This window comes from Lepidochelys olivacea (genome assembly GCF_965140295.1).
Source record: "Lepidochelys olivacea isolate rLepOli2 genome assembly, chromosome: 13".
NCBI lineage: Eukaryota > Metazoa > Chordata > Testudines > Cheloniidae > Lepidochelys > Lepidochelys olivacea.
Window position 1 is genome coordinate 32,137,714 of NC_140423.1, and position 20,412 is coordinate 32,158,125.

The 20,412-nt window shown below is 52.7% G+C and overlaps 1 protein-coding gene across 2 annotated transcripts in view; it reads left to right on the forward strand.

The window, feature by feature from the left end:
* The window catches only part of LOC311529646 (arf-GAP with SH3 domain, ANK repeat and PH domain-containing protein 1-like), a gene marked incomplete at its 5' end in the record, with an annotated part of 119,014 nt that overhangs the window by 41,392 nt on the left and 57,210 nt on the right, over window positions 1-20,412 (forward strand). For both annotated transcript variants that reach the window (XM_084645775.1, XM_084645776.1), the window contains 8 exons: window positions 4,097-4,182; window positions 4,662-4,737; window positions 6,256-6,342; window positions 7,759-7,859; window positions 14,034-14,103; window positions 14,970-15,057; window positions 15,885-15,933; window positions 16,914-17,077. In XM_084645775.1, coding sequence (XP_084501901.1) covers window positions 4,097-4,182; window positions 4,662-4,737; window positions 6,256-6,342; window positions 7,759-7,859; window positions 14,034-14,103; window positions 14,970-15,057; window positions 15,885-15,933; window positions 16,914-17,077 — 721 coding nt within the window. The remainder of the gene's footprint in view (window positions 1-4,096; window positions 4,183-4,661; window positions 4,738-6,255; window positions 6,343-7,758; window positions 7,860-14,033; window positions 14,104-14,969; window positions 15,058-15,884; window positions 15,934-16,913; window positions 17,078-20,412) is intronic.

Consider the following 20,412-nt stretch of genomic DNA (forward strand, 5'->3'; position numbering starts at 1 on the left):
CAGCTGCCCAGGCTCCCGGCCAGGCTTCAGTTGCTGGCCTGGCTGGGGGGACGGGGGTTGGGGGGGAATAGGAGGGGCCCCTGCCAAAAAGTGGGAGGGCCATGGCCCCCTGGCCCCCACTATTCCAGCGCCACTGGATGGGGCACAGTTGGGACTACTCCTCACCCAACACTCCTGGATCCAGAACTATGCAGGGACCCCCAGCTAGGGTACCAAGGATCATGTGGCCCCCACTCCCTTGAGAAAGAAAGAAATCCCAGGGAGGAGCCAGCCCCCGGGTCAGAGAAACTCCATCAACAGGAACAGGCACAGGACATGGCCTCTCTGAGGCCCAGGGTTGCCAACTTTCTAATTGCAGAAAATACCCTTGCCCCACCCCTTCTCTGAGGCCCCCGCCCAGCTCACTCCATCCTCCCTCCCACTGTCACTTGTGCTCCCCACACCCTCACTCATTTTCACTGGGCTGAGGCAGGGGGATTGGGTGCGGGAGGGGGTGAGGGCTCCAGGGTGGGGCTGGGGATGAGGGGCTTAGGGTGCAGGAGGGGACTCTGGGCTGGGGCAAGGAGTTGGGGTGTGGGAGGGGAAGGGGTGAGGGCTCTGGCTGGGTGTATGGGCTCTGGGGTGGGGCCAGGAATGAGGGATTTGGGGTGCGGAATGTAGTCTCTGGGAGGGAGTTTGGGTGCGTGAGGGAGCTCAAGGCTGGGGCAGGGGGTTGGGACGTGGGAGCGGGAGGAAGTGCAGGCTCTGGGAGGGAGATTGGGTGTGGGAGGGGGATCAGGGCTGGAGCAGGGCATTGGGGTCTGGGATGGGGTGTGGGTGCAGGTTCCGGGAGGGAGTTTGGGTGCGGGAGGGGGCTCAGGGAGTTAGGGCGTGGGAGGGGCTGAGGGGTTCAGCTCCGGGTGGGAGTTTCATAGAATCATAGAATATCAGGGTTGGAAGGGACCTCAGGAGGTCATCTAGTCCAACCCCCTGCTCAAAGCAGGACCAATCCCCAATTAAATCACCCCAGCCAGGGCTTTGTCAAGCCTGACCTTAAAAACTTCTAAGGAAGGAGATTCTACCACCTCCCTAGGTAACGCATTCCAGGGTTTCACCACCCTCCTAGTGAAAAAGTTTTTCCTAATATCCAACCTAAACCTCCCCCACTGCAACTTGAGACCATTACTCCTTGTTCTGTCATCAGCTACCACTAAGAACAGTCTAGATCCATCCTCTTTGGAACCCGCTTTCAGGTAGTTGAAAGCAGCTATCAAATCCCCCCTCATTCTTCTCTTCTGCAGACTAAACAATCCCAGTTCCCTCAGCCTTTCCTCATAAGTCATGTGTTCCAGACCCCTAATCATTTTTGTTGCCCTTTGCTGGACTCTCTCCAATTTATCCACATCCTTCTTGTAGTGTGGGGCCCAAAACTGGACACAGTACTCCAGATGAGGCCTCACCAATGTCGAATAGAGGGGAACGATCACGTCCCTCGATCTGCTGGCTATACCCCTACTTATACATCCCAAAATGCCATTGGCCTTCTTGGCAACAAGGGCACACTGTTGACTCAAAGTTTGGGTGCAGGAGGGGCTCAGGGGTGGGGTAGGGGGTTGGGGTGCAGGAGGGGGTGCAGGCTCTGGGCGATGCTTACCTCAGGCGGCTCCTGGGAAGCGGCTGGCATGTTCCTCCAGCTTGGGAACGGAAAAGTGACTCCATGTGCCACCCCTGCCGGCAGGCGCCACCCCCACAGCTCCCATTGGCTGTGGTTCCCGGCCAATGGGCACTGCGGAGCTGGTGCTTGAGGCGGCGGCAGCACATGGAGCTGCTGTGGCCGCCCCCGAGCTGGAGGGACATGCCAGCTGCTTCCTGGTAGCCACGCTCCGGAGCCGGGCAAGGACCCTGCCAGCCCTGCTGCACCGCCAACCGGACTTTTAATGTCCTGGTCAGCAGTGCTGACCGGAGCCGCCAGGGTCCCTTTTTGACTGGGTGTTCTGGTCAAAAAACGGACATCTGGCAACCCTACTGGGGCCCTCAGACACTGATGATGTCCCAGGACTCCAGATGGCTATCTGCAGCATTGCTATGAGCACACTTCTCCTGTGCTGAATTGGCTGCCAACTCCAGCTCCCTCCTATCCTCTCCTCACACAGTCTGACTCCCAAGTGTCCCCCAGGGTCCTCTCCTTCTCTCCCTCCCCCTGTCTTTTCTCCCCTCCCCTCCCCTTCCCTATAATATTTGTAAGAGAAACAGGAATAAACTAAGCCAACCCTTTGTCCGCTTCCCCCACAAAAAAACTGAAAAAGGAAAGAACTGAATTGAAAAACAACCCGCCACCCAGAAGGGAAGAGAAACCCCAGCCCTACCATGCTGTTTGCTGCCCAGCACTCTGCCCTGCCTCTCCTGGAGTTGGTCTGTCTCTCTTCCTGGTCTCATTTCAATTGTTGGATTCATGTGCGGGAGCTGGGTGGAGGTGGTGACCTGGGCAATACTGGAGGTCAGACTTGATGGTCTAGTCATTCCTTCTGGCCTTAAACTCAGTGACTCCTTTTTTTGTGTGGGCTGTATGCTTCTCAGGACTGGGCCTGTCTCCTGCTGCCACAGTGCACATAATAAGAAATGCAATACATGAAAAAGGCTGGAAAGTTATTCAGTATTGTTAAAATTACTTAGCTGTCATTGACCTCATCTCTGGAAACACCGTTTCCGCTGAAACTTTCCAAAATTATTGAGTTTGAGGCATATGTTCGGCATGAACAAGTTCAGCCCAACTTGTTAAAGTTTGGCATCGTTATAAGCAACTAAACCCAGGACATGTTAGGTAACTTCCATACAGTAGTTGCTACCATTAGAAAGGAAGAAGCTTGTATCCCTGCTGGACTGGGTGGGATTCAAACCAGCCACACAGAGGCAAACAGGTCTGTAGCAACACCCTCAATCATCCATTCCCTCATAGGAGTGACCGGGAAAGGAAGGGGGAGGCTGCTTTCTGGAAAGATGAGTTTATTAACTCACGTTCCAGCCACTTTGAAGCTCACACAGGCAAAATCTCCCACGCACTCCTAATCTCAAACGCACTGTCAGCCACACTCTATTCTTAAAGGGCCAGCTCCCATTAGCCAAATGCATGCCCTGAAAATGCAACAGTAAAAGAAACTAGCAGAACATCCACATTCACTTCTAATTACAAGGTTCTGCAATGTAAAGTCATTCCAGTAGTTACTTCAGGGTCCTTCCACTAATTGTTATACATACATATTTGAGCCTTCAACGCAAACCATTTCCACATTAACTACAGGAGTAACCAGGGCCTGTATGATGATGTTTTCTATGTTGGACCATCCGATAGGGAGCCACAACACACACAGAGGCAGTGGGTTACACAAATATTTGTGAGACAGTGGAACACTGGACATCAGAATTCTTGGTTTCTATTTCTGGCTCTGAAAATAAATTGTGCTGTACTGGTTACAGACTGGGTAGCTAAATGTAATACCACCTATTTGGGTCATCTCTGGGGTTTGAACCCAAGACCTCTGGATGTAAACACCTGAGTCACTGACACTTGACCTTAAGAACCAGACCTGTTCAGTATGGAAGTGTAGCAGAGTCATAACATTCTATATGTGGTCTAGCTTCTAGAGAGTAACCGAGCCACAGTGTGTTAGCATGGGATACACAATAACCTAGTTTGACATGCATATTCTGAGGTGTGTGGCAAAGTATAGGAGACTTGGCCTTCTAGTATGAACCCTGAGTTAGCATTAAATGACCTCACTCCCAGTCATCAGTGAATTTGTATGAAAGCTTGGCTCACGATAAGAGCTGTGAAGAGCACGGAAGTGTTAATAGGAGCTAGTTGAATAGCTGGGGCTAGTCTCCAGGCTTACAGATGAGTGCACCACCTACTGGGCTACACAACACTGTGTTAGGCAGTCTTTGCTGGTCTCTGGCTTGCTTCTCAAGAAGTCTGTAGCTAGCACAAAATTGCAAGACTGCAGTAGTGGGGGCCAAAATCACATTATTCACATGGGATGGCAACACGGAGGGTGATAAGTAAACAATGCAGAATCCAGCAGGTAACAAGAACCAACTCCTGGGTGTGTTTTCCCCTCAGTATCTGATCAAAGTGAATGAGATTCAAACCAAGAAAGGAGTGGACTTGCTGCAGAACCACATCAAGCATTGCAATGCTCAGTTCAAGTAAGAGTGATCGGTTATCTTTATTCCTTATCCTCCCTTTCTTTGCCAGTTTAACTGAGGAGACCTAGGCATTGATTTATTTTGCAGTGAACAAATATCCTGCAGTCACCCTCCACCTGTGTGGCAACATGCTCAGCTTCCTCTCCCTCTGGAGATGGTGTAGCCGTAGGACTCTATGATAGTGTTTGTCCTGCAAGTTACAGTACTTGGTACTTGCGTTTTGACAGTACAATACAAAAGCAATTAGAGTGCTGACTTCCCACTCCTCGGTTTGTTGTCACTGGTTATGATGAGAATCTAGGGTTCCTGATAATAAGGTGTGTGAGGCCAGGACTGTTGGCCCAAAAGGGTTAATAATGACACTGCAAAGCAAAGGCTCTAAGGACTGCAACGCACAGCGGCATGTTTTGTACATGCAGCACTGTCAATGCTAGGAGGTTTAGTTCAAACCGTTCTCTCACATTCGCTTCTCCTGTTAGTTTTTTCCAGGAATGTTTAAAGGCAACAGAGACGCTTAAGCAGTTTATAGAGAAGCTCACCCCTGAGCTACAGAGAGTGAGTATGCATCATAATGCCAGCTCACCGGGGACCAAGGCAAGAGGCGGGCATGGGCCCTGGAGCAAGAATGTCTACCCCCTAAAGTCTCTTTTTACCCCTAAGGAGGCTTCTCATATGTCCAATTTTCTGGGTCATGACCTCGGTTTTGGTCTGCCAATCTCTGTCCAGGTGGATTTTTAAAATATTAGCAATTGTCCAGGATTTCTCTTCCCCAGCCCCCCAACCCCACGTGGGGGGCTGACAGCTGGAACCGCAGCCTCCCCGCCAAATTCTTCAACCCCTCCCTCTCCCCCCAGTACCCCCTCTTCCCCTCTCCAGCAGTATCCTCTTTTTGGGAACCTGAAACATGTTAGTCCTACCCCATAGGAAGTAGAGAAGGTTTAAAGGCTAAGTGGAAAGTTCCCAGGGCTTGAAAGCTAGGATAAGTAGATACAGCTCATGAAAAGATTTGAGGATGCTACTATACACTCCATAGTCCTATCATCTTTTTTAAGCGTTTCTTTTGTTATAACTCTCTGATGAGGATTAGGATGCAATCCTCATTTGGGTGAAGTATTCATCTTTAGTGCTGAGCCCTCAGTAACACTGCAGGTAATTTTGGAGCCTTCTTTACATGCTTTCCCCACAGTAACTTGGAGTTTAAAAGCTGTACAGCTGGCTGGTTTTGATATTTTGCATGGAGACTGACTTCACCAGCCCAAGGCGGGTTCTCCAGAAAAGGCTCCGTGCCAGTTCTTTTAACACTCTTGGTCTCTTTACATGTGTAGCACATTAATACAAACAACATTTAAAAAACCCCTCCAATACATTGTCTCAATACAATCTATTCACAATCAGTAACTTGAGGAATGGAGAACAAGGCATAATATGCAGCACTTGCAGTGTCCGTTAATGCTAAAACACGCAAACCCTTCAGCTATGCGTCTGCCCCACAGGTACGTTGAAAATTAACTGTCGTTTTCTGGCAAACTGAACCTTTGATCCTGTTGACTGTTTTCATTCCCGACTCATCTCAAGAGGGGGCCATATTAAGCTTCAGTCTTCTGGATAGTCAGTGCCTGGTTCAGAAACATGAACAGCTGTTGTCATGATGGCGTGTCCTGAGCACACATTGTTTATATAATGCATTCAAAGTATAGCCACTGGGCACTCACCAGGCTCCGTTTGTCCTAGCTGAGGAGCACTGAGGAAATACTGCTGTTCCCTGCACCTGTAGATAGAGCTGCTCTCGTGGAGATGGGCTTTTGGAGAAGCTTGTATTACAGTAGTACGTGCCCTGTGCCGTGTAGCTGCACGGGGGGAGAGCCTCAGCCTGGCCTGTGTTTTCAGTATGGTGCTTCCCACAGGAATGGGAACGCATGTGTTATGGGAGAGAAAGGCCTGTCTTGCCCAAGAGAATGAGTGGGATGAGAAATGCCTGTCTTGCCCAAGAGAATGAGTGGGATGTACAGACAGAGGCAAAGCGCAATCCAGCTCCCCTGCTTCAGCAAATCACTGTGGTGTGATGCCTTTCAGATGAAGGTCAGGCAGGACGAGGAGAAGCAGCAGCTGTGCTCCCTCCGGGATCACCTGAAAACAGCGTTACAGCTGGAGCAGAAAGAGGTAAAGCGGGTCCCCCTTCCTAGGCACTGCCATTATGGCTGCCTGGTGGAGTATTCACGGGGAGAGCAGTCTGTGCATTGCATCCCCGGAGCTCATGTAGGGAACAATGCATTTGCAAGTGCATCTCCTTCCTGGCTATGGGCTGTGCCCTGTGAGGTGAGCTGTGCCCCCCCATCCAGGGAGCTAAGGGGACAAAGGGAAGCAGCTGTCCTTGCTCAAATCCGGAGGGGCCGGGGGGATGGTGAAGGCTCTGCTCTATCCATGGCTCTGCAAAGTTCTCCTTTGGGGGCTGTGGATTGGATGCTGTGAGTGAATTTCCTGTGCCTGGAAGGTGCTGGAGTTGCAGCCCAGGGGACTGGAGCCCACTCTTCCCAGAGCAGCTGGGGAAAGGGAAGTGGAGGGCATGTCTTCCTCACCCCTCGTCCTGTCCCGGCAACACGCTCCTCTTGTTCCACAGGGACCCAGCTGCTGGTGATGCCTGGCTGTCCCAGTGGAGTAGGTTGAGGCTGAGGTGCTGTTGTGGTTTCTGCCTATTGAGCTTGCTGACTGCCTCCCTCTCTGAGGCAGCCCTTCCTGACCGCCTCACCCAGTGCAGCCCATCCTGACTGCCTCACCTACAGCCCTGGCAGTGCCCCCTTTGCAGGCTCCCTAGGGATTGTGCATCTGCCAACGGGCAGTGCAGTCTGGGGCATGCAGCATCCCCAAGCTGGGCCATGCCAGACTGCCCTAGCTGTGAGGAGTGGGGACTCCAGAGAGAGGGGATGAGCCCAGAGGGAGCAGCAGGATCCCCCCGGTACCTGTCAGAGGCTGTGGGAAGACAAGGAGATGAGGGGGCCCAGGGAGATTGGAATCGGGGGAGGAGCCCTCCAACACTCCTCTGGAAAGACCCCCACCTACTCCCCTCAGCAGTAAGCACCCCCCGAATGACAGGAGCGCCAAACCTGACCGCTCGTGGACCCAGCACGCTGGCAGCCTCCCCAGGGCTTACTCTGTCACTGGCCTCTCTGCTGCCGCTGCCTCAAGGGGCCTGTTCTTGTGGTGGCCACGTCCCCTCCCACACACACCTCCTTTCAGCCAGGCCACGGAGAGCGGCTAGGCAGGAATGGCTTCGGTCACTACTGCCCTGCCAGGGCTGGGCTCCCTCTCCCTTCCCAGGCCCAGCTTGGGAATGAGGCAGTGCTGGGGAGCGGACTGAGGGATCTGTGGCTTTCGTACCACTCGGTTCTGTCTGTGTTTGCTCCCTGGGCACTGCTCTCCGAGTTTGGTTCTTGCCACATTCGCTGCACTGTGTATTAACATCACATCTCCTCCCTGGGTGGGACCTTTCTAAGATGCCGGTCTGGAATATGCCGTCAGGAGGAGTCACCCCAGGGAGAGATGGGCATGGGCTAACGGCTACCTCTTTGTGTCTGCTAGGACTCTGCTAGCAAGCAGCTACAGTACAACATGCACCAGCTGCAGGGGAACAAGCAGTATGGCACCGAGAAATCAGGGAACCTCTTTAAGAAAAGTGATGGGTAAGTGCAGCGTCACACGTCTGCAGCGTACACAGTAAGGATCTCCAGTGCAGCCCCTCCGCCCCCTCAGCTGAGTTGCTGAGCTGACCGTGACCCTGTGTCTCCGTCAGAATGCGTTCATTTTGGATCAGACGGGAACCCTGCTTTGTGCAATGAAAACTAGGGGCAGCAGCATAAACAAAGGGGAATGAGAAATAACATGGGGGAGTGGGTTTCTAGTGACAATCTGCATGGGGGCTGGGCTGAGGGATGGCAGCACTGTGTTCCCAGGATCATCCCCAGGAGCATTCACTACAGACTCCCGAGCTGAACCTCCTTTGGGCTTTTTTCTACCAGTTCCAAGTCTTTCCAGGTCCCTTTCCTATCCTCCCCACGCTAATGGGCATGACACTCTGCCCGGGTTAGCCTTCCCTGCACACTTCACTAGTGTCGCTCCCCCGCATCATTAAGGAAGATATTAAATGATGGAACAGTGATGTTCCTGCAGACCTCAAAGCCATTCACAGGAGCTCAGTTACATGATCCCTCTGTGACAGAGGGGCCAGGGGAGACACAGGGCAGTGAAGGGGCCACAGGTGGTGGGTGGCAGAACCAGGAATAGAAGCCAGATATCTGCGCCACTGCCTTATACGCAATGGGAGGGAGCACAAGGTAGCTGGGATACCAAGATACTACGATGGTGTCCCAGATCAGGGCTGGCTGCACCTGTCCCCGCCTTGGGTCTCTCTGAATGCATCCCCTCCAGATCTGAGGCCTCTAGCTTTCACTTCTGTGGGTGGAGTCCTGTGATTTCCCCCCCACTCAGACCAGGTCCTTGTTTTCCAACCACGTTTGACCAGCAGGTCCGACTGGACTACGAACCTGTGGTTCTTCCCTTGGGGAGCTGTGATGAATAGTGACCCAGGCTGCTCCTGTTGTCTATTGTGAACAGCAGTAACGCAGCTTCATGAGAGAAAAGGATTTTAAAACTGTCACGGAGTCCCTGGGCGATGCTCTGGAACTGCTCCCCATGAAGCCAGTAAGGACTCTGGGGCAGTCGCCTTTCTGTGAGCAGCCTGTCTTCAGGACACACAGCTCACACTGCTTCCACCTCCCTGGGTCTGACCTCGGAGCATTCAGCATCCTCTGCCCCTCCGTGTGCTTCCCCCAGCGAGTCCACTCAGGCAGGGCTCCTGGGGAAGCCAGAGGGTCCTGCACCCCAACTTCGCAGTCAGACATGACTCTCAGCCAGCCAGTAAAACAGAGGTTTATTAGATGACAGGAACATGGTCTAACACAGAGCTTATAGGTGCAGAGAACAGGACCCCTCAGCTGGGTCCATTTTGGGGGGCAGTGAGCCAGACAACCACGTCTGCCCTTCACTCCATGTCCCAGCCAGCCCCAAACTGAAACTCCCTCCAGCCCCTCCTCCTCTGGGCTTTGTTCCTTTCCAGGGCCAGGTGGTCACCTGATTCCTTTGTTCTCCAACCCTTCAGCTTTCACCTTGCAGGGGGGGGAAGGGCCCAGGCCATCAGTTGCCAGGAAACAGGGTGTTGGCCATTCTCTGTGTCCAGACCCCTGCACACACCTGCCCTCTAGGGCTCTGCAATGATCATACACCCTTACCCCACCACCTAGATACTTAAGAACTGCATAGGGGAAACTGAGGCACCCCCACACTATTCGGAGGAAACATTAAGAACAGTCCCACTTCGTCACAAAGACAACAGCAGGCCTACACACGTCTCTATCATAGCAGGAGTCCTCTTTCTTCTTCAGGTGATGGCCCCTATATGGATTCCAAACCTGGGTGCACACATGTGGGAACAATTCTGTAGCAGTGCCTGTTGACCTGCATTTGCATCGTGCATTGTCCTTGTGTCCACAGCCAAGGTTATAAGAGGTTGTGTGCATCGACTCCGCTCCGATTCCCTCTTACCACTGCATGGCCAGAGTCAGAACCCCTGTTCCTCCGCATTCTTAGCCTAGCTCAGAGAGTTGATAGTCTGGTCTGCCTTTGTGTATGTAGTTATAGATAGTATTTGCTTGTTTTTATAATGTATTGTAATTAGTTAGGTTCCCTTTAGGACTTCTTCTCCCATTGGGGAGACTTCTCCACCTGGGGACTATGCCCTGGCCAGTTGGCTTCACGACCTGGACTTTGTGGCCGCACGCCTCCTCTGTGCGTGACAAGCACCAGCGCTGCCTGTAATGCCTCGGAGAAGCCCGTGCGGTCACCCATGGCACCATTTGACAGTCGTTCCCAGCCCGACCACAGGGGGCCAGGGAACTTTGTCTCTGTAAGTGCCTCGTGTGCCCAGGTATCTGTCAATACAGCCGCTGCCTGAGGAGCTCCACTCTGACCACAAGAAGCACAGCCATGGGCATACGGGCAGATCCCAGCCTGGGACTGCCCCTAAATGCAGCACCGCCTCCCTGAGCCAGGCCCAGTTGGGTGAGAAGTCACATGTCAGCCTGGCTGCTGCAGCTCCCAAGGAGTCCAGGACAGAGAACAAAGAGAAACACTGCTGAGATTCACCGGTGCCGCCACCAACTGCAATCACCGCTCCAGCAGCGTGCACCGGCGGGATCCTCCAGTCTGCCATGCGCAGTCCCCCACCGACCCAGCCGCCTGGAACCGATTTCTTTCAGGATGTAGTCTGCACCAGGTGTGGGTTCTTATTGTTTGATGATATGCTGTATCTAGTGTGGGATGGTAGATGACAACTCGGGGTGTGCAGTCAGTGGGGTTTTTTCCCCTCTACTGAAATAGATTCTTCTGGGGTATTTGGATGGCCCATTCAATGGCGCAATATGCTTCTCTGATGGATTGTCCTTGTTTAGTGGAGGCGTTTTAAAGTGTGTTTAGGTGTCTATCCCGGACTTTGTCTCGGGAACATATGCTGTGGTATCTGATGCCTGGCTGTAGATAACAGATTTCTTGGCATGTCTGGGACTGTTACTGGATCTCTGAAAGTGGATGTGGTGATCCATGTGTTTGTTGTGCATAGCTGTCTGTAGGGCTCCACTTCTGAAGCTGATTGTGGTGTCCAGGAAGTTGATGCTGGTGTGGGAGTGTTCTAGAGTGAGTTTAATGGATGGGAGGTGGCTGTTAAAGTTGTGTTGGAAATCTATGAGGGAGTTTAAGTCATCTGTCCAGAGGATGGAAATATCATCAATGTAGCTCAAGTATATCATTGGTCTTGTGGGGCATTTTTCCAGAATAGTCCATGAAGACAAACACCACAGACAACCATATACGAGAAATCCATGGAGCACCACACCTACCTTCACAGATCCTGTAACCACCCCAAACACACCAAGAAATCTGTTATCTACAGCCAGGCACGCAGATATCACAGACTATGCTCTGAGGAGAAACTCAGGGATACACACCTTAACACACTTAAAACTGCCTTGATGAAGCAAGGACAATCCACCAGAGAAGCAGATTGCATCATGGAACGGGCCACCCAAATACCTGGGGAGAACCCGCTTCAAAACAGAAAAAGAGAGAGCCTCTGACTGTATACCCCTGGCTGTCATCTATCACCCCACACTGGAATCCATATGAGGTATCATCAAACAGATACAATCCATATTTGATGGGGACTACATCCTGAAAGAAATCTTTCTTGAACCCTTTTTCCGGCCTTCAAACAACCTCCCAACCTCACTATGCTCATCATCAGAAGCAGGTTCCCCACAGACCAGGACGCAACAACTCAAAGCGGCAGCAAACCCTGCCAGAACAACAGATGCAAAACCTGCAGACATATCTCCATTGCTATGATGATCAATATTCCCCACAACACACTTTTCAAGATCCATGGGTCCTACACAGGCCTATCCCAACATGAGGTGTACCTCATCCACTGTATCAAATCCCCCAAGTATGTGGCTGAAACCAGACAATCACTATGCTCTCGAATTAACTCTCACAGAAAAATGAAAAAAGACAAAAACACCAGATCACATGTAGGCAAACACTTTTCACAAAAGGCTCACTCAACATCTGACCTCTCAGTCCTCGCTCTCAAAGGAAACCTTGACAACAGCTTCAAAAGATGAGCCTAGGAACTTAGGCTATATCTACGCTACCGCCTATGTTGGCAAAATGTATGTCGCTCAGGGATGTGAATAAACCACCCCGCCGAGCAACGTAAGTTATACTGACCTAAGCACTGGTGTGCAAAGCGCTATGTCGGCAGGAGAGCTTCTCCCGCTGATACAGCATCTGCCGTTTGCAGAGATGGTTTTATTATGCCGACGGGGGAGCTCTCTCCCATTGGCATAGAGCGTCTTCCCCGCATGCACGGCAGTGTATCAGTACACTGCGCCGCTGCAGCGATATATGTGTAGACATGGTCTTAAATTCATAACTCTCTGCTTGACACTAAAAACCATGGACTTAACAGAGACCCTGGATTTATGGTCCATTACAACAATTTGTAACATACCCTGCTGCCTACTAACCCTCAGTATGCATCCCATGAAGTGAGCTGTAGCTCACGAAAGCTTATGCTCAAATAAATTGGTTAGTCTCTAAGGTGCCACAAGTCCTCCTTTTCTTTTTGCGAATACAGACTAACACGGCTGCTACTCTGAAACCCTCCATTGTCATCCACTGCAAAGATACTAATTGCCCACTTCATTTTAAGTGGTCTCCTACAACATGTGAACCCCTTTTGCTTAACAATCTGTTCCACCTTAGAATCGTAGAAATTTAGGACTGGAAGGGACCTCAAGAGGTCATCAAGTCCAGCCCCCTGCACTGAGGCAGGACTAAGTATTATCTAGACCAGTGGTTCTCAACCTTTGTGGGCTCAGGGCCCATTTGTAAATGTTTATGGCCTGTTGCAACCCAATAAATAGTCTGGGGGTAGAGGCCCTCGGGTGGTTTTGATTGGATCCTGCCCCCAGGGAGCTTGGGTCCTGCCCAGCACTCACCCCAGAGCGGTGGCTCCCGCAGCTCCAGTGCTGTGGGGCTGGCTGGACTTGGCTCTCCACCCTGGGCGTTGCAATCTCAGGGGTTGCAGCACAGCTCAGGTTTGGCCCTGCTCCCGACTGCTCCCCTGAATTTGTGAGAGTGGAGTTGTGACCTGGCTCCTGGGGTGGCACTGCCACTCATTCATATTTGGCGTACTGGGACGCCTGTCATGATGACAGCTGGGCCAAAGCTGAGTGGCACAGGGACCTCAGAGGTTGCAGTGCCTGGAGCAGGGAGGTGAGCCCAGCCTGTCCCGTGGAACAGGAGTCACAGGAGCTGCCATGCGACCTTTTGAAATATTCTGGCAACCCAATGCTGGATCCTGACGCACGGGTTGAGAAACCCTGCTCTACACCATCCCTGACAGGTGTTTATCTAACCTGTTCTTAAAAACCTCCAGCTTGGACACTCTGGTTACCTTCTCCAGACCTGAGGAAGAGCTCTGTATAAGCTTGAAAGGTTATCCCTTCCAGCAACAGAAGCTGGGCCAGTAAAAGATATTACCTTGCCCACCTTATTACAGACAATTCCAAATCTGTCATGAGTTTGCAGGGCAATATGGCAGCACAGAGGCCAGGTAAACCATGGAAATGATCAGGGGCTGAAGGGATCGATGTGCGAAGGAGACTGGAAGGGTGTAACATGTTTGGCTTGGCTGAGCAGTGCCTGCAGGTGGGGAGGGGACAAGGCAGTTTACAAACCCATGGGAGGTGTAAATATCAAGGCAGGAGACGAATCTAGGGCATGGCAAGGGCTACCGCTAGAAGTGGAAGGAAGCGCATGAACTGAGAGGCCTGGAGCACATCCTCGCAGTGAGCTCTGCCAGGCTGGGACTGGCAGCAAGGCCAGCCCATGGCTTGGGGAAAATGCTATATACATCATCTCCAGTAAGAGGCTGTGCTGCCCATCCATCACGCCTCTTGCGGCGTGCCACAGGCCACCTCTCTCAGCTCAGGGCAGGCCAAGGGCTCCCCCGCCCTGCTCTTGCTACTACCTCCCACCTGCACGAGCCAGGCAGTTTGTCAGGAGCAGAAGCTGTGGCCTTAGCTGTGCCCTCCTCTCCTCTCTGCATGGGTGCCTGCAGTGGTGCTGCTCTGCACGCTCCTTTGACAGGCTGGTCCCTGGCTGAAGGGGTCTCCAGCCCCTTGGGCAGAAGGACTTTGAGCATCTCCTTTGAAATGAAAGAATTCCCGGTTTATTTTCAGGTTGAGGAAGGTCTGGCAGAAGAGGAAGTGCACGATCCAGAATGGCTACCTGACCATCTTTCACAGCACGGTAGGGCCGGTGCCTCCATCACCTTCATGGCCCATGCTCAGAAGTGGTGGGCTGAAAAGGCCTGTGGGATTCAGTGCCTTCCGGGGGGGTTGTGCAGATGATTAACACTTTGTTACCCACAGTGAGTCTAGTGGCTTTCCCTGAGCCTGACTGGAATCCCTGGAGTATGATGATTTAGTTGGGGATTGGTCCTGCTTTGAGCAGGGGGTTGGACTAGATGACCTCCTGAGGTCCCTTCCAACCCTGATATTCTCTGGTTCTATGATTCTATGATCTTCTCCAACCCCATGCTGCTGGCCTGACCCAATGCCCACTGGAGTCTTTCCTTTGAGGCTGGAGTCCCTGTGCCCTCAGTGGACCACAGGCAAATCACTAGGGTCTTGCCCAGCCTGAGAGCCGGCACGGAGAGCGCACCCAGCATCCAGGAGCAGGGGAAAGGTCATTGCTGTGATTTTGTTTATTATTATTGATGACAGCACCGGCAAGGACAAAGTGCATGGGTTACTGGGAAGGCCGACTGCATTCTGTCTGGCCCCTGTCACTGGCCTAGCTGAGCGCTCACGGGCTTCAATGGATTCCCCTCACAGCTCCCGTGGGAGGCAGGGCAGGGCTGTTATCCCCGTGGACAAAGGGGAACTGAGGCCAGAGAGACTAAGTGACTTCCCCAGGCTCACACCGGCAGGCTCTGACAGAGCAGGGCCTTGAACCTGAGTCTCCCAAGTTTAGGTTTGTCCCTAACCGCTGAGAAGTTCTTCCTCCCTGTTCCCTGCCTCAGTGACCCTAATCGCTTGGGAGCATTGCCGGGACCTGCCCCCAGGGGTTGCTATTCTAGCAATGCTGCAAGTACTCCATCTTCCATCCACTAGCTAAACCGCTCACCAACCAACCTGAATTTGCTGACTTGCCAAGTGAAGCCGAACCCGGATGATAGGAAGTGCTTCGACCTCGTTTCACGTGAGTCCCATTGTCTGTTTCGTAATGCCTGGGGAAGGCCCGATGGGCAGCCGCATGCTGAATTTCTGACTCAGGGAACCAATGCAGCAAGGTGCAGGGCAGGGGCATTACTTGTGTGGTTCCAATCGGGAGCTCTAGGCCAGGCCCAGGGCATGGGGATACGGAGCAGGTTTGCGAGGCCGTTGGCAGTTCTGAGCTTTCAAGCTGCTTGGCAAACACAGAGCCTGGGTGTTGTGATTAAAGGAATCTCCCCAGCGGGATTCGCCAGTGTATGCCCATGCTGGATGTCTGGCTGGCCGGGTGGCACTAGCAGGGGAAAGCGGAGGTTTGGTAACAAGCACATTGTGATGCAGGCAGCTTAGCCCACCGCAGGCGTTCCTAGGTGTTGGTATGGCAGCAGTGCTCCGAGTCAGGGTCCCATTCTGCCTGGTGCTGTACGTGCACCTCAGTAAAACACAACACCCTGGCTGGCTTCCTGAAAGGACTTGGGGCTGAGGAAAGATTGACAGAGAAAGAGGGGTAGAGCTCAGTGGTGTAGCACCTTCACAGCCTCAGATGCTTGCAGCCTACGGGCATGTGGGCCAGAGCTCTTGCACCTGGCCCCCCTGGCACCACCTTCGGGTGGGGCAAGCAGGGTGCTAACCCCATGCACATTGGCCGCAGAGGCTGAGCGAGTGAATGGCGTAGGAGCGGCCCCCCTCTGTGTGCTGGACTGTGCCACACACCCCTCACCTGGGGAGTGCAGAGAGCTGCCTCTGGGCGGCGTTGGTGCCCTCTGGCTGCCGGTTTGTCTCAGGTCTAAACACACATGGTTCTGTGTATCTCAGATAACCGCACGTACCACTTCCTGGCGGAGGACGAGCAGGAATGCACCGCGTAAGTACCAGGGTGGGAGCAGGGACTGCGCTGAGTCGGGAGCAGAATGGCCAAGTGGCATAAGGCTTCTTGTGGGGGACAAGTACCAGCCCTGTGAGCTGCTGAATGGGAGGCAGCTCCTTGGGCCATCTCACTCCTCTGCCGCAGGTTGGAGCCCTGCATCCTCCTCGCCCCTCCAGGAGGGAGGGCAGCAGGGTAGCCAGGCTGAGGCAGGGGCTGCTGATGCCTGATTTGCCCAAGGCCATGGCTGGAATTCAATGGCCCCGGGCTCCCAGGCCTGCATGTGGAGCAGAAGAGCCAGCAGCCTCCGTGTTGCCCGTCCCTAGCACCGGCTGGAGCAGTGGGACTTGCCTGCAAAGGTCTGCTGCCTCCAGCCTCCTTCTCTTGCCCATCCCCAGCTGTGAACGTGGGGGTTGAAAAGTGGTGTTCTCTGTTGGGCTGCCTCTGTCTGCCCTGCAGGGAGACGCACCAGCCAGAGGGCAGCAATGGCCGGTCTGAGTTCACCGGCCCTCACTACCAAGTTCCTGCCAGTAATGAGGTGTGGGGAGGAGCCTGCTGTGAGCCCACCCTACTTCCTTCTCTGAGCCTGCACAGGCCTGTAGCGAGCTTTGGCCCACCCCAGGCAAGTGTTGGTGCAAGGCTAAAGGTGCAGGGCAGGTCTGGAAGCACAGTCCCCACCCCTGCAGCTCTGAGATGCTGCTCTGCAGCCACTCCGGGGCTCCTGCCAAGTGCCAGGGTGAGGCCATGGGGCAGAGTCCCTCCTCAGAGCAATGTGCATGTGCAGAACTCGAGGTCTCCACTGCCCCAGGCACCCTGCCCATGTTAGCCCTGAGCACGCAGGGGGCGATGGCGCAGCACGGCAGCAATGGCTCATGCCTAGCCCTCGCTTCTGCTCCCCCGTGCACCAGAGTACAGAGCCCGTACCCCCTTCCTGACATGGAACAGGGGCCCCTCTGACAACAGCTTCCTCCTCCTTGCAGCTGGATTTCTGTTCTCAGCAACAGTAAGGAGGAGGCTCTGAATGTGGCCTTCAGCCGGGTGCATGGCAGTCGAGAGAGCAGCATGGAGGGGCTGACCAGGGCCATCATCGAGGAGATCAGGTGCATGCCGGGGAACAGTGTGTGCTGCGACTGCTCAGCACCAGGTGAGCGTAGTCATGGGAGGATGGGACAGGGACAGGGACAGGCACCTTGCGCAGTCAGCACCCAGCACAGTGATGCAATGACCCTGCTCCAGCCAAGCCAGCAGCCGTCTCGAAGGCAGCTGCTAGCCCCTCCGCTGCCCTGTACTCCACTCACAGCATGGGGCTGCTGGAGCCATGGGTGGCAGGGAGCATCTGGGCACCCTACCCCCACCCCAGCCAGCACACCACTGCTCTCACCCCCATCACCAGCGCCATTCAGGGGCTTTCCACAGCTCCTTGGGAAAATGCCCTGCACTCCTCCCTCCTGCAGAAATACCCAGTTTGGCGGGAGCCCCACATAGAGCTTTCCCTGAATTACAGCCTTGAGAGAGGGGACCATGGATCTGCCCTCAAACTCCTTGGACCCCCCCCCTCCATCCCCCCCGAATCAATGGAAGGATCCTGCTGTGAAACTGCTCAGTGAGAGGAGACTGAGTCCCCTCAGACACCACTTTGCTGAACCCTTTGCACCTCCGAAATCAGTCCCTCCTGCCCCCACCCCGCCCTTTGGCTCCTCCCACTCAGTCACTCCTGCCCTCTGTTGCTGGAATCCTAAGTCCGGTTCTGGTGCCCACAGTTCAAGAAGGATGCTGATAAATTGGTGAGGGTTCAGAGAAGAGGCCATGCAAATGACTGAAGGATTAGAAACCTACCTCATAGTGATATAGACTCAAGGAACTCACTCTATTTAGCTTAACGAAGAGAAGGTTAAGGGGGGATGTGATTAGTCTAGAAATACCTACGTGGGGAACAAATATTTGCTGGTGGGCTCCTCAGTCTACCAGAGAAGGTCTAACACTCCAGTGGCTGGAAGTTGAAGCTAGACACATTCAGACTGTACAGAGGTGTACATTTAGTGGAAGGGTTTACTAAGGGGAGTGAAAAGAACAGGAGTACTTGTGGCACCTTAGCGACTAACAAATTTATTAGAGCATAAGCTTTCGTGGGCTACTGCCCACTTCATCGGATGCATAGAATGGAACATATAGTAAGATATATACATATATATATACACACACACATACAGATAAGTTGGAAGTTACCATACAAACTGTGAGAGGCTAATTAGTTAAGATGAGATATTATCAGCAGGCGAAAAAAACTTTTGTAGTGATAATCAAGATGGCCCATTTAGACAGTTGACAAGAAGGTGTGAGGATACTTAACTTAAGGAAATAGTTTCAATAAGTGTAATGACCCAGCCACTCCCAGTCTCTATTCAAACCCAAGTTAATGGTATCTAGTTTGCATATTAATTCAAGCACTGCAGTTTCTCATTGGAGTCTGTTTTTGAAGCTTTTCTGTTGCAAAATTGCCACCCTTAAATCTTTTACTGAGTGGCCACAGAGGTTGAAGCGTTCTCCTACCGGTTTTTGAATGTTATGATTCCTGATGTCAGATTTGTGTCCATTTATTCTTTTGCGTAGACTGTCCGGTTTGGCCAATGTACATGGCAGAGGGGCATTGCTGGCACATGATGGCATATATCACATTGGTAGATGTGCAGGTGAATGAGCTCTGATGGCATGGCTAATGTGTTTAGGTCCTATGATGGTGTCACTTGAATAAATATGTGGACAGAGTTGGCATCGGGCTTTGTTGCAAGGATAGGTTCCTGGATTAGTGTTTTTGTTGTGTCGTGTGTGGTTGCTGGTGAGTATTTGCTTCAGGTTGGGGGGCTGTCTGTAAGCGAGGACTGGTCTGTCTCCCAAGATCTGTGAGAGTGAGGGATCATTTTTCAGGATAGGTTGTAAATCTTTGATGATGCGCTGGAGAGGTTTTAGATGGGGGCTGAAGGTGACAGCTAGTGGCATTCTGTTATTTTCTTTGTTGGGCCTGTCCTGTAGTAGGTGACTTCTGGGTACTCTTCTGGCTCTGTCAATCTGTTTCTTCACTTCAGCAGGTGGGTATTGTAGTTTTAAGAATGCTTGATAGAGATCTTGTAGGTGTTTGTCTCTGTCTGAGGGATGGAGCAAATGCGGTTGTATCTTAGAGCTTGGCTGTAGACAATGGATCGTGTGGTTTGTCCTGGATGGAAGCTGGAGGCATGTAGGTAAGTATAGTGGTCAGTAGGTTTCCGGTATAGGGTGGTGTTTATGTGACCATCACAGTAGTGTCCAGGAAATGGACCACTTGTGTGGCTTGGTCTAGGCTGAGGTTGATGGTGGGATGGAAATTGTTGAAATCATGGTGGAATTCCTCAAGGGCTTCTTTTCCATGGGTCCAGATGATGAAGATGTCATCAATGTAGCGCAAGTAGAGTAGGGGCGTTAGGGGACAAGAGCTGAGGAAGCTTTGTTCTAAGTCAGCCATAAAAATGTTGGCATACTGTGGGGCCATGCGGGTATGCATTGTCCCCAAATGTGAAATAGTTATGGGTGAGGACAAAGTCACAAAGGTCAGCCACCAGGTTTGCCGTGACATTATCGGGGATACTGTTCCTGACGGGTTGTAGTCCATCTTTGCGTGGAATGTTGGTGTAGAGGGCTTCTACATCCATAGTGGCCAGGATGGTGTTTTCAGGAAGATCACCGATGGATTGTAGTTTCCTCAGGAAGTCAGTGGTGTCTCGAAGGTAGCTGGGAGTGCTGGTAGCGTAGGGCCTGAGGAGAGAGTCCACATAGCCAGACAATCCTGCTGGGGAGTGGTGACTTCTCCAGCCCTGGCAAGTTTTGAATGAAGACAGGGATTATTTGGGGTTCTCTGGCCTGTGTATGCAGGAGGACAGATTAGATGAGGCCTTGGAATCTGAGAGTATTAAAAGTGGGATGTCGGGCAAGAAACTCCAGGAACTGCCTTGTACTGGAGCACTGGCAGCGCGATCACCTCTGCTCTGGCAGCAGCCTACAAACCCCATCAGCATTTGCCCTTTTCCCAGGGGGAATGGAGGCACATGGAGGGGAATGACTTGGTCAAGGTCACCCAGCCAGTTAGTGTCAGAGTCTGGCATAAAGCCAAGTCCCGTGCTCTAGCCACTAGCCTACAGTTCTCTGTGCCCCCCCGGGCCTGAGCTCAGACATTTCCAGGCACTGGCAGCTGGCATGTTGTGTGAGACTGACTAAGTCAGGTTCTTTCTTTGAGTCTCATTGCTAGGGAGCTAGTTCCAGAGGGGGCATGGCCCTTTACAGACAGAGCCAATAGCAAGGCAGGTCCCTGCCCAGAGCAACGTCCAGACCAAGCATTTGTGTGAGTTGCACCTAAGCTGGAGCCCTAGCACACAGGGACACGGACCTGCGAGGACAAGGCACCAACCTCTCGCTCCAGAGAGGGAACTGGGGGGAGGAGCAGTGGCCTGG